This window comes from Strix uralensis, chromosome 11 (genome assembly GCF_047716275.1).
Source record: "Strix uralensis isolate ZFMK-TIS-50842 chromosome 11, bStrUra1, whole genome shotgun sequence".
NCBI lineage: Eukaryota > Metazoa > Chordata > Aves > Strigiformes > Strigidae > Strix > Strix uralensis.
This window is the reverse complement of record NC_133982.1, coordinates 13302382-13314578: the sequence shown is the minus strand read 5'-3', so window position 1 is coordinate 13314578 and position 12197 is coordinate 13302382. Positions and strand designations below refer to the sequence as shown.

Sequence of the window (12197 nt, the reverse complement as noted above, 5' to 3'; positions counted from 1 at the left end):
AAGCACTCGAGTGAGGCTGGCGGTGGAAGCAGAGTATTTTTAGCAAGTATTCATGCGAAACAACTTAGGCTAATAATTTGCAATGTAAAGTTAGAGCTTCAGCAAAAACTCAGACTAAGCAGATTTGGGGTCAGTGGGACTTTCTCGCTGATTTTGCTGAAAAGAACCGTACAGCCAGGTCCAGGGAAGCTGCGCGGAGGCTGGAGCTGGTCACTGATTTTTCAGGGCAATAAAACCCCACTGTGCCTAAAGGACCAAAACTTGAAATCCTTCCATGGACTGTGACTCTGCAAAGTTACATATAAATATTTAACCTGTAAATAGTCGCATCAAGCACAACTGTCACTGAAAGTACAGCGCCACCTTTCCCAGACCTGTGCTTTCCCCCATCTCCTTTGCTTCTTTTTGCCATCACTGATCCTTGAGCAAAGAAATGAGCTGCTGCGAGGGAAGTGCTTTTAGAAAACAGTGGTAATAAATCCAGCTCCCCCCCCAGTGCCCCACCCTGAAGTTTCACATGCCGTTTAACTCCAGCGACTGATGAATGTTCATGAACAAAGAGCCAAGCGTGGCCTCGACACCCCAGCTCGAGACTCACGGTGAATTCTGGCCACTCCCCCAACAGCCCATGGGACAGCCAGGCTCTCCAATCCACCCCACAAACGTCCCTACCAGGAGGAAGGCCCAAGGCTGGCTTTAGGTGCCTTTGCAGGCCCCCTGCGGTGTTCACCTCAGCCTCTCCTGGCCACCAGCTCCACCATCTGCGGGTGATCACCCACCCAAAGCTGAGCTGCTGTCAGACCCCCGGGGAGCTCCGGCGTGGGGACATCAAGCCCCTGACAAGCAACGCAGGGCCGGGGAGCAAAGATACGTGAAGGGAGTGAGAATGGTGATGGGTCATCCCATCTGTGCTTCAGAACATGGTCCCTCAGCAGTCACTGGTGGGAGACAGCCACCGCCGCAGCTCAGCAGCCACAACGGGCCCCCAAAGCCCTCCAGAGCCACCAACCTGCCAACCGTGAGCCACGGGCCAGGGTGAGCGCAGCCAACGTGGGCGAGGAACCCACGTCTCTCACCATGAGCCCCGGGAAGATGGAAATGGCACCCACGGGTGTCCAGAAAAGGTGTTGAAGGGCTGCAAAGCTCTGCTTGGGCGGGAGTTGTATTGCTGCGAGCGTGCCTACAGCATGGCATCTGACACGGGTTGCATACACTGGAAGAATGAGGGAAAAGAAATGTCTCACATTTTAAATTGCTTTAATGCAGAAGAGAAGCATCTCAATATAAAGCAAACCTCAGCAAATACCTCTTGGTCACCATGTTCTTCAATTTGAGGTTGACACCATCTCGTTTTCTCATACCTTGTTTTTCTTAATGGACTGGAGGAAAACCCTCCTGGGTTCTTCAACACCAACTGGCTTCTCAGCATGAAGTGAACTTCTCTTCGAACCAAACAACCAGAGTAAACTGCAAATGAATCGTTCCAGCCCCAAAAGGGATTTTTGTCAGAGGCTGGGCTACCACTTGCCAGCCGATGACTTCCACCTGGTCAAGCTCCTTACAACTTGGGCAGCACAAACTGCTTATTTTAGTATAAAACGGGTTTTATAAGGTTAGAATTTATCATAGACAGTTATATTTCAAAATTTAACTTTAAAATGGATTACTTTTAAGCTGCGAGTCCATAAAATATGTGGTCAATTAAGATGCGGGGCCTCAAGAGTTGCCTGCCAGCCTGGTGTAAAACCTGCTTTTAATGCTGCTGGGACAGATTTGGTAACTGAATCAGAACTGCGGCAACTGAGACAAAAAAACCCAATACCAGATGGGTGCTTTTCATTAAACGGCTTTTTCCATTTACATGCATTCTGCTTTTACCAGCTGTTATGGGCTAAAAAAAGTCTTACATAATCATAAATGTTAATAAATACAGTATAAGTACTGGGCTTTTCCCCCCCGTCTTTTGGTACAGTTCTCTAGGGTTCATATTCTTCAAGCTCTTTTCTGCAGCCACAAATACTAGTTGCTTTTACTTTTTTTCTTTCCCTTGTGTGAAGAAATAATTCTGTAATCCCTAAGATTCTTTGGGACTTAATTTTTACATAAAAAAAGCCTCACACCAATATTAATCAACCGTGATAAGACTGGCAGAGCTATTAAAAATAAGTGCTCCACACATTTAATAATTATTTTTACTGTGGTTTTGAATACACAAAACATTATGAAATTATTCAGCCTTGTCATCATATGCATTTTAAATGTATAGTTATGGATGCTTTCAGACAGCAAAAACAGTTTTAATCTTTTCACGAGAAAAAACTCAAAAACCTCTGTTAGAGACAACCAGCAGCCCCGGGGAATCGCACAGCTCATCAGTGCGGGCAGCAACGGGAGAGTACACCAGAGTCTGATCAACGGATTTGTTTTCCCTTTCCCTGGAGCCAAGGTACGTGGCATTAAGTTTGTTCCAGGCCAAAACACAAAACAGAGGTCAAAACCCTTTGTAAGAGGGAGATCCTTTTACCTGGACTTCCCAAAACCGCTTTACCTTCGTGGCTGTGCCTATGCTGTTTGAAAAGATACGGACTGAGGCAGACGACATGAGAAGCTCCGATTGCAAATAAAAAGTCTTTATTGCATCTTAGAAGCAAGTCTTTAAAAAAAAAAAAAAAAAAAAAAGATTTTCCATGCACTGAATCCATCCAAGTACCTACATCCTTGGGACTGTCACCAAAAAACGATGAACATTATAAGACATCGACTCTACACTAGTTGCAGTTCATATTCCATACACGTGTAAACAATGGTTATTTCTTCTACTGGAATAGCAATTACTCCATAAGATCCCTTCAAACATGGCAACAACCTATGCATCAGTTTTCTCTGTTTCTTCACTAGTCTCCACCTCCCAAAGAGTAGGCAAAGTGGAACTGAGAGCAATGAGAAGAAATGGTGCTGGAGGATACGATAGAAAAATATATTGTTCGCTGGTTTTTATTTTTTGTTTCTGCTGAGCAAGATATTTACAGGTAGGTAGGTCCCAACAGATCATCTGCTCCAATGACAATGTCCATTCACTGTCTAAGTCTCAGTGTAAAGGGCTCCCTTTCTGGCTTTAAGGCACTTTATTTTGTGTATTTTTCTCTTACCTTGCTAGGTGTTAATTCACAGGGATCACACTTTCCTTGTATTCGGCCTCCCCATCCCCAGTTCCTCTTAGAATACCAAAAAAATTCCTAAGCTTACTGATGTCATTCCAAAAATGTCAAAAGAAATTTGGGAAAAAAGATTCATGAAAAAATATTTTAGAAAGTAATCTTTGGAGATCATTTACTGCAAGTATGATGTACACTACCTTATCAGTGAGAAGATGCAATACATTCCTAATATATATATATATATTTACACACACATATATATATATATAAAATATTAAAATGACTAACAGATATTCAAGGAAAGGTCAAGAACCTAAAACAATGGATATTAAATAAATTAACAGTCTATCAGATACAGAAAAAAATAATCCCAAAACAAAACTAGTAATCAAATGTAATAATTGTTCCCATTAACATCACGTAACCGACTGAACAATATCAATGCAATCAGGTGCAGTACACTCGGTATAGAAGATTTTTAAAAGTTCTCGTCAGGGATCTCTAATTGTTCGCTGTGTACTGTCGCTTTGCTGCAAGAGATTCGCATTTCCCATCCTCTTCCCCTCCCTCGTTACGCTTCAGTATTTCTTGATCACATCGTCTCAGCTCTAGACAGGACAGCGGTTGAGGATAATACGCAGAACCCACCACGGATTCTTAAAACATTACGTCCATATATGGACCAAATATATAAGACAAAAATTTCTACAAGGACTAATGGGATAGCAGGTTGTGCTTACTTTCTTCCCTCCCTTGAAGTCGCCTGGCCATAATAAGTGGAAGTGTATTTTTAAACTGAAATAATCAGCCATTTGGAAAAAAAATCTGCGATTAATACCCTTATCATCGTCACACCGATTTGTTTTGTTCTAACGCAATTTAAAAAACAATGGCTATCCTTAACAAAAGAAGCAGAATCTTTGCACAGTAGCCGTCACAACAAAACATTTAGATACACCGTTTTGTCACTTGGCTTGCATGCTCAGGTCCCAATTTACAGAATCCCAGCAACGAAGACAGCAACGGAAAAGGTAGGAAACAATCTTTTGTTCATAAGGAAATTCTAATTCAAGTCAGATTTCCACTGATCGGTCAGATAACTCTTAAACAATTTTTTTGTTTGAAGGCAAATATTGATCACAGTTTTGTTCAAAACCAAAAACACAACAACAAAAAAACCAACGGCCTTGTTCTTCTCAAAACGAGTGCTTTGTAAGAAAACAATGATGATTTCTAAAATATATCCTGTGTGGTCTTTTAAAAGTGAATTATCAAAAAACATTTTCCCAAAAATAAATTAGATAATTAAAAAAAAGTCTTTTCCAGCATAGCTGGACATTAGGCTGTCCTCACTGAGCCATTAGTATTGCTGCTTTTCCCAAAATTTGGGTCATTTTTTTCAAACCATATTTCAGCCAGCTGTTGTGTGGACCCATAAGTTGACGCTTTGGACCCCAAGCACATTTTATATTGTTTTGGATCAAGATTAGGGTCACAAAAAACAGGGTGATGCACATGGACTACTCCAATTTCTTGGCTTCGGAAAGTTTTTAAGCCAGCTTGAATGACTTTGTTAAACAGGTCTACGTCTTCTAGGCCCCAACCTTGGATGGAGACATCAAAGCCACCTGCTCGAAGAAGATCAGCTTTGTAAATACAGGTAATACCAAAGCCATAGTTCCTCCAGAAACCTGTTTTCTGGGTGAAGGCAAAATGATTGTCACTAGGAACTTTTCCACTATAAACAATCTTTGGATCATACTGGCTAAAAATGATGGGAAAGTATACTTGTTGACCCAAAACTGTATTGGCTCTACACCGCTGGAGGAATTCTGTGGTAAACACTAAGTCAACATCACAGAAGAAAAGTAAAGACTCGTTCTGGAACTGAGAAGATCCAACTTCCAGAGCCAGTGCCCTCGAGAACTCCCCTGACACCGGTAAAACCTGCATGTCAGCCTTGGGGTATTTGGAGCGGTAATCTCTCATCAGCTCAATCTGCTTCGCTTTGTCAGGGTTGGAGTTGGAATTGAAAAGCAGGACAACCAGCTTGACGTTCTGGTTTGGAATGAGGCACGTCTTTTCAAAATTCCCCATGAACCTTGCAAACATGTCAAAACGTCCAGAGAGAGGAATCAGGATGTTGATCTTCTTGTCTTTGAGTTCCTTCCTCTCGACTTTTGATCTGCTGAGCTGGAAGGGAACAAACATCTTCAGTGAGTTGGAGAGGAAAGACAAGGATCCAGAATCCTGGTTGATTTTGCTGGCCAGCTCTTTGGCGTCCATATCCTCGTGCTCCATGAACTGGATCTTGCTGAACGTCTGCTGCAAGTACGCGTGCCTCCTGACGGGGACGGTCATCTTCTTCCCCTTATGCTTTTTGTAGAGAAGCAACAAGTCAAGAACGTACTCTGCTCCGTACATGGGATTTACTCTGCGATAGCCGTACTGTATTTCCTTGAAATCGATGATCCTCCCCCGGGTCTTAGCGTTGGCGTTGATCATTTCCATGACCTGCATAACAATGTCATCCAACGCTTCACGCTGAGAAGAGTCCATTCCTCTCCGAGGGGGCTGCCCATCGGCACCCGAATACAAATACTTTCCTGTAAGAAACTCCCACTCCAAGATTTCTTCCCGGTGGCGGGGCTGGAATCGCATGAAGGAGGGTGGCATCCCCAGCTGCAGATCATCTTTGTGGATTTCTGTATTGCTGTATTTGCTCATCAGGACGATTTCCCGGTGCAGCTGTACAGTCCGGTGGCGCAGCTCTGCTATCTTGCGGCTCAACATGTAGCTGTGAAGTCTGTACTGGTACGGGGGGTTCTTATTGGGGTGCAGCGTTATGGCTCTGTGTATTTTGCTGTTCCTCAGGTCTCGGATATAACCTTTTTTGTTCTGCTCATAATTTTCATAAAACAGCTGCTGCATCTAGAAGAGAGAAAGGAGAAGTTAGCGTCTTGGCAGTGCTGTCCTTGTGAAAGTTAGCCCACGCAACCTCCCGCAGGGAGAAAACTCCTCGCTCGCAGGGCCAGGCAGCTTTCTGAATAAGCTGTTCTTGGTTTTAGGCACAGGTTGTAGCAATACCAGCTGCTATTCAAGGAAATTAAGAGGATTATTCATTGTAAACTGGTGAAAGAAACATCGACCATGGATTCGGGATTACTACAACCCATTCTAGAGATATCACCGTCGGCCAAACAACTGAGCAGTAAGTAGATTGTAAGCTCATTTTTTCACAACAGCACAGCATCACCAGGAAAAAAAAAACCATGAAGTGTTCACTACAAAACTCTTACTATTTGTCTGCTTCCCAGGGGCTTTAACAACAATAATAAAAGAACAATAAAAAAGGATGCCATGTACATAGTAAGCAAGTGTGACGACACCTTTTCCGTTACACCCAAACGCTGTTTAGGCATTAAAAATCCAGCTTGCTGAATGTTTTAGTCAAGATGCCAAATACATTATCTCAAGTGCTGCAATGCAAAGCTACAGTTCTCCTGTCCTTTTAAAATGTCAACAGAAAGTAAAATGCGCCTGAGATTCCTAGCAGTGGTTCCAGAAGGCAGGTAATACAGGATGTGTATGTGCACTAGAATAAAAGCATCCTTAAAGTGAAAATTGCTATTTCAAAACAAGAAGATAGCGAGCTGAGATTACATTCACGAGCCTGATGGAAAGCCACAGCCTAAGAAAGCAGACAAACCAGCTTTACAGTTTTCAGTAGCTCAGGCAGTAGCTGATATAATGAAAGGCATGTGCAAACCAGGATGATACATGGAAAATAAACTGAAAAAAAACCAACCCAAGAGAAAAAAAAAAAAACAGGCTAAAGTTATATACCAGCCTAGACAATGGACACTTAAAAAGATCACGGGCTCCTTCTGTGTCACAACACAGATGTCATCAACCTGCCAGAGGAGCTGACACGACAGCTTCATTTGCTACAGGATCCAATCTATGTTATTGGCAGCAGAATTTGCTATAGGTAATACAGTTAATAAAGCACACGTAAAAAGGGCCATAAAGATTAGCACAGAGCTAAAATCCAAAAGATGAACAGAACTGAGAATGACTCAAATATGATGGCAATTAAACAGAGCACTAAAAGGAAAATCACAGGCACAGAAAGCCTCCCTTTAACAGACAGTGCAAGTGATGCTTCTACCAGCTGCTCAGACCCAGCCGAAGTCCTGTTTTACTAGGCCTGCAGTTGCATTTTTCCCATTACTGTGGACAGACATTGAATCTAAGGGATAAACTTACACCTGGATTTAATTGCCGCTATCTTAACAAACCAGATGTGCGCATACTGAAACCTGAAATTCAGCGTATCACTGTGGACAGCACAGGAGCAAGCTGCGCTTATTTGAAGAGGCTCACATGGATTTTAACCTGAACAAATGTAATTCATTTCAAAGGAGGGAGGGAGGAATTTCAGCTGGACTGAGAAAGAAAAGCCATTTTTTTCATGGGTCCAATGGGTTTTTTCCAATCTGCCACCCCTTCTCCTTTCCTGCTCAAGTTCACTTTCTTGCCCAGTCCCCCCCAAGTGATTCCTGCTGCTTTCATACCGTCTGTGAGCAATTCAGGTCAGAGGCTGCCTCTTATTAGATAGATCCCATACAGCAACGCAGCCAAAGGAGAACATCTTGGCGATGGCCTCTTGGCAAGCCACAGATGAACTGCCTGTCAAGATGTATATCCCTTTAGAAGTCATGCAAGATTTAAAAGAGTGCTACGGGCAGAGGTTAGTTGGTCTAATCCTATGTTCAGCTCAGAGTTATCCAAACTGAATGAATCTCATGCTTTCCCGAGAAGCATGTTTTTCCACTCACCCAAAGACTGTTCTTCATTTGTACCCCTATATTGTTTCCTCTACTAATAACACTTTATTGTTTGTCCACTTTGAACCTTGCTGCTTCTGTTAAGGGCTCTAGGAGACCTCAAATCACACCCACTTACAGTCAGTCCTGTAAGCACAGTTTATTACAATCGAGAGCTCACACAGCAAGAACAAGATCAGCCCAACACTGCAGGACCCACATATATTTTTACTGACTCCACTGATTTATCCTCTCCAACACTATATATATATACATATATATATATGTAGGATGAGAAGTATTAAATGTGTATGGTAACAGCATTCACTGACATTTTAGCTACAATACAACTATAGGCACAGGCTTTCCCAGAAGTATTGTGACATTAGATAAAAATTCTTAAATCATGTCATTCAGCAACTATTATTTAAAGGAAAATTGACAATGGGACTTAACTTCAAATCTCGTTTTGAATTTATAAGAAAACAAAATCAAGACCATGCAGCCTGAATGCATTTATTCCAAAACTGCCATCTAGGGCATTCTGAATTAGCTGCAAGAGGAAACCATGAGAAGCAGAAAGGCTTTTAGATTACACAACAAAGTTTTAATAGGATACCGATGGGTAGGAAAATGTTATGAAACTTCCCAGTGGAAGTAAAGATATGAACTCTTAGCAAATGGCCCCAAATAAAATTAACAAGCGTATTTTAAAGCTCTGGCTTGCCATGCAGGGGTAACCTCTTAGCTAGGCTGGTTAACTTCTGAACTTTTAATACTACTATTTGCCTCTTCCACAAACTAGCTAACTTTGAAAACTGAACTGAAAATAAAACATACCTCAGCAAGACTTTACTGATGCTTCAAAGCAAAGCAATTTACAACTGAAACATGTATTAATGGCCACCCTGCTCCAGCCAAAAAGGTGACAACTGTTATAAACCCTGCGCTCCAGCCAACCCTGCAGTGCAACTAATGAGAAGCACCACAGTAGCCAAGCTTTTATATAACCCTATTTTTTCAGAAGAATGCCTTGCAAGGCTGTCACTTTCATTGTTTTTCCTATAAAGTCTCCCCCTCTCCTACTCCAGCGTCCCTCTTGTCTCCTTGCACTCAGCAAGCGGCAGCAGGCATGAGACGTGCCAGCATCCTGCAGCCCCGAACCCCCGGCCTGGACCCAAGGTACACCCCACACCAGTAGGAAACACACCCAATGGTATGGGAAGGGGTTAATCAATTCCCTACAGAGAGTATAATGACTTACAAACTATTTTTGCACAGTGGCGTGAGGTGCTGCAAATAAAGTCCATGCGGCCAGCAGCCAACAGAGCAATTTAACCCTTCCTGGGCCAAGGCACCTGCAGACACTGACCCAATGCCACAGAAGCGCTGTGATGCTCGTGGGCTTCCATTCACAATAAGGAGCCCCACATGGATTGCGTTTTCTCATCCCCATCTACAAAATTTGAAAGAGATGAGCAGTTCCCTCCATACGGTTTGACAGCTCCACCAACATTAAGTTGCTTAAATCATTAAGGCAGCGCTAGTCCTCTGCATTGGGTTCAATCCCGAACAAGGGCAATGCCTGACTTGTCCATCACTGCTAACACAGTTTCTACCTCACCAGAGTCCAAAACACTATGCTCAATATTACCCATTAGCACACACAGGTTTTCGACTCCACGCAATACTGGAAAGCCATAAGGAAGACAAAAAATCGTAATTACCTCTTGTGTACATCGTTAATAGGTGGGTGGGAGAAGACGACAGAGAAAGTAATACCTGTAATTTATTTGTTCCTCCCACGTAGCAGCCGTTAAACACACACGTGGGGAGCGACACAAGCCCAGAACATGCACGTCTCTAACAGACATTACGTGCAAACTTCCCCAGGTCTGTTACCAGACTGTTGCGAGTTGAACTCTTGCAAACTCTTCTTTCAGTGAAACAGGTTTCTCTATGATTCTTTTCAAAAAAAAGAACCTTTCATGGATATTAATTCTGCACTGATTATATTCTAAGCATGCTTTATTCTAGTGCAGAGCACTGAGAGCGTAAGGATACAAAGAAGAGCTACTCTTTATTGACCACTATTTACTCTAGACCTGTTGAAGCCTTAAAAACCCTAATGTTCCCCAAACCATTAGAGACTGAATGTTTAAACTGTGGTACAGCTGTTGTGGGCACTACTGGCTCGTGTCCAAAAGACCAACTGAAAGGAGAGAGTGTTATGTTCTTCGTTTTAAATGAAGAAGTCTTTTGCAGGCCAAAAAAAGTGTACTGGAGAAAATGGACTTTAAAAATAAGACCAGTTTATGCAGAAACTGGCCCACAGCCACGGATTAGCCCCCGAGGGCTTTCTCTCACAGCTCCAGATTGTACTACCACAGCCCAGAAAACGCAGCCCCACAAGTCTCATGAAATGCAATCATGGACAAGACATGTTGTATGGCAGGCCTCAAAATGCCCAAGATGTGCTTTAAATACAAAGCCAAACTAATTAAAAGCTCTAAAGATGGCTAATGTCACCTAGCATATGAGCACCTCAGCTGCGGGGAGATGAGCATGCAGGTCTCTCTCCGCAGCTGGTACAGAGCTGTTCTCCTTCGGGAGTAACGCAGGGCACGGGACAGCCCTTGCTCTGCCCCACAGCTCGGCTGCCAAAACTACGCAGGATGCTCGTCCCCATCTCCCCCTCACTCCTCCTTCCAGAGGTGCAGCCGCAGTGGTGCAAGGGGGAACTTCCTGTCGGTTGGTTGAAGTGAAATGAAGATGTTTTGCACCCACATCCCAAGCAACTGCATGAAATAATTGTAGCTGCACTAACACAGCTTTGCCACTTCGGACTGATTAACCAAAACAGATCACTAGTTTTCTGTTTTTCAAGATCACCAATATAGCTAAAGTGATAAAATATTTTGCACGTAAACCCAATGGAAAGGAGCAGTGGGTCTTCGTTTACTGCTGACTGGCCTACGGTGGAAAAGGAGACTGTAGTGACCTCCCCGGATACAACTCTGTGTATTCAGGGTTCTTATTAACGATGATCTTTCCGTTTTAAATCCCGATGCTTTATGTGCGATCCCACAGCTAACCACTTACATGACTGAAGTCACTCCTGGGCAGAGTTATTATGGTAGAGACAAACACTGGGAAGTAATGCATAAACACTCATTTCCAGTGAACTTGGCCACTCGTTCATCCCTGTAACCTCCCCAGCTGCCACTACAGGAAAGGATGCAGGAAACACCACTCGGCGCTGGGAGATCAGACTTCCCTCTCAGCTGGCAAGTGAAGCCCTGAGCTCTGGGGCACGTGTAAATGATGTGATTCCTCAGACGAGTTACTTCTCACACAAATTTCATCATGTACCACTGGTTCGCACTTGCTTCGTTTCATAAATTAAAGAGGGGCAAGAAAATCAGCTGGACATTCTGAACCCAGTACTCAAAATTTCCATAGCAGACTGCTAGAGAAGCAGAGGCAGATCCAGCTGTGATATACTGCGACCTCTGAGTGCAATAACTCCAGGCATGCTCTGAAGCAAGACGTTTATTTTGTACAACACAATTGCCTCTTCTTATATGATACTAAGCGAAACAGCGCCTGTCTCACTCAAGAGCCTCGCAGCGTCTTCTGCACCGCTCTCCTCTCCAAAGTATTTGAGAAAGCAAGCCAAGTATCTAAGGCAAGTTTCAAGCACAGCAAACTCAAGGTCACTGAATTCCCAAGGAATCTGAATTAGGAGAGTTACTGCTGGAGTTCAATCTTTTGTTAACAATACCAAGTAGCTGTTTAATTAAACAACTGTCCTTCTCCCCAATCCTTTCTTGTTTAAGCAAGTAGAAGAGCTTAAAAATTACTTATTCATTTACAGTTTCTCAAATCAAGTAGCCTTTAAAGTATTCCCAGCTTGGCAACAGAAAGAAGAAAACCCGCAAAAATGAATGTCTCTTCAAAACTGGCATCGTGTACTTCACCTCTGACCTTGAGCTTGACGATCTCATTACCCAAAACCTGCATGTGGGAGCAATCCATGTCACTTGGGAATTGAGATCCTCTAGCTACAAAGCAGAGGAGAACATCCCTCCCCCTGACCCTGAACTAAATGGAGCTTCACCCTCCTGGTCTAAACGAGGATACAGGATCCTGGGCTCCTCTTAGTCATGAAGCAAGGATTCCTTCTTCAGGTCTCCCCTATTTTGGATAA

The 12197-nt window shown here is 43.2% G+C and overlaps 1 protein-coding gene across 1 annotated transcript in view; it reads right to left on the bottom strand.

Annotated features, from left to right (window-relative positions):
• Positions 1-1240: 1240 nt before the first annotated feature.
• The window catches only part of CHSY1 (chondroitin sulfate synthase 1), an 80483-nt gene continuing 69526 nt past the window's right edge, over positions 1241-12197 (bottom strand). The window contains exon 3 of the mRNA XM_074880536.1: positions 1241-6089. Coding sequence (XP_074736637.1) covers positions 4497-6089 — 1593 coding nt within the window. The 3' untranslated portion in view covers positions 1241-4496. The remainder of the gene's footprint in view (positions 6090-12197) is intronic.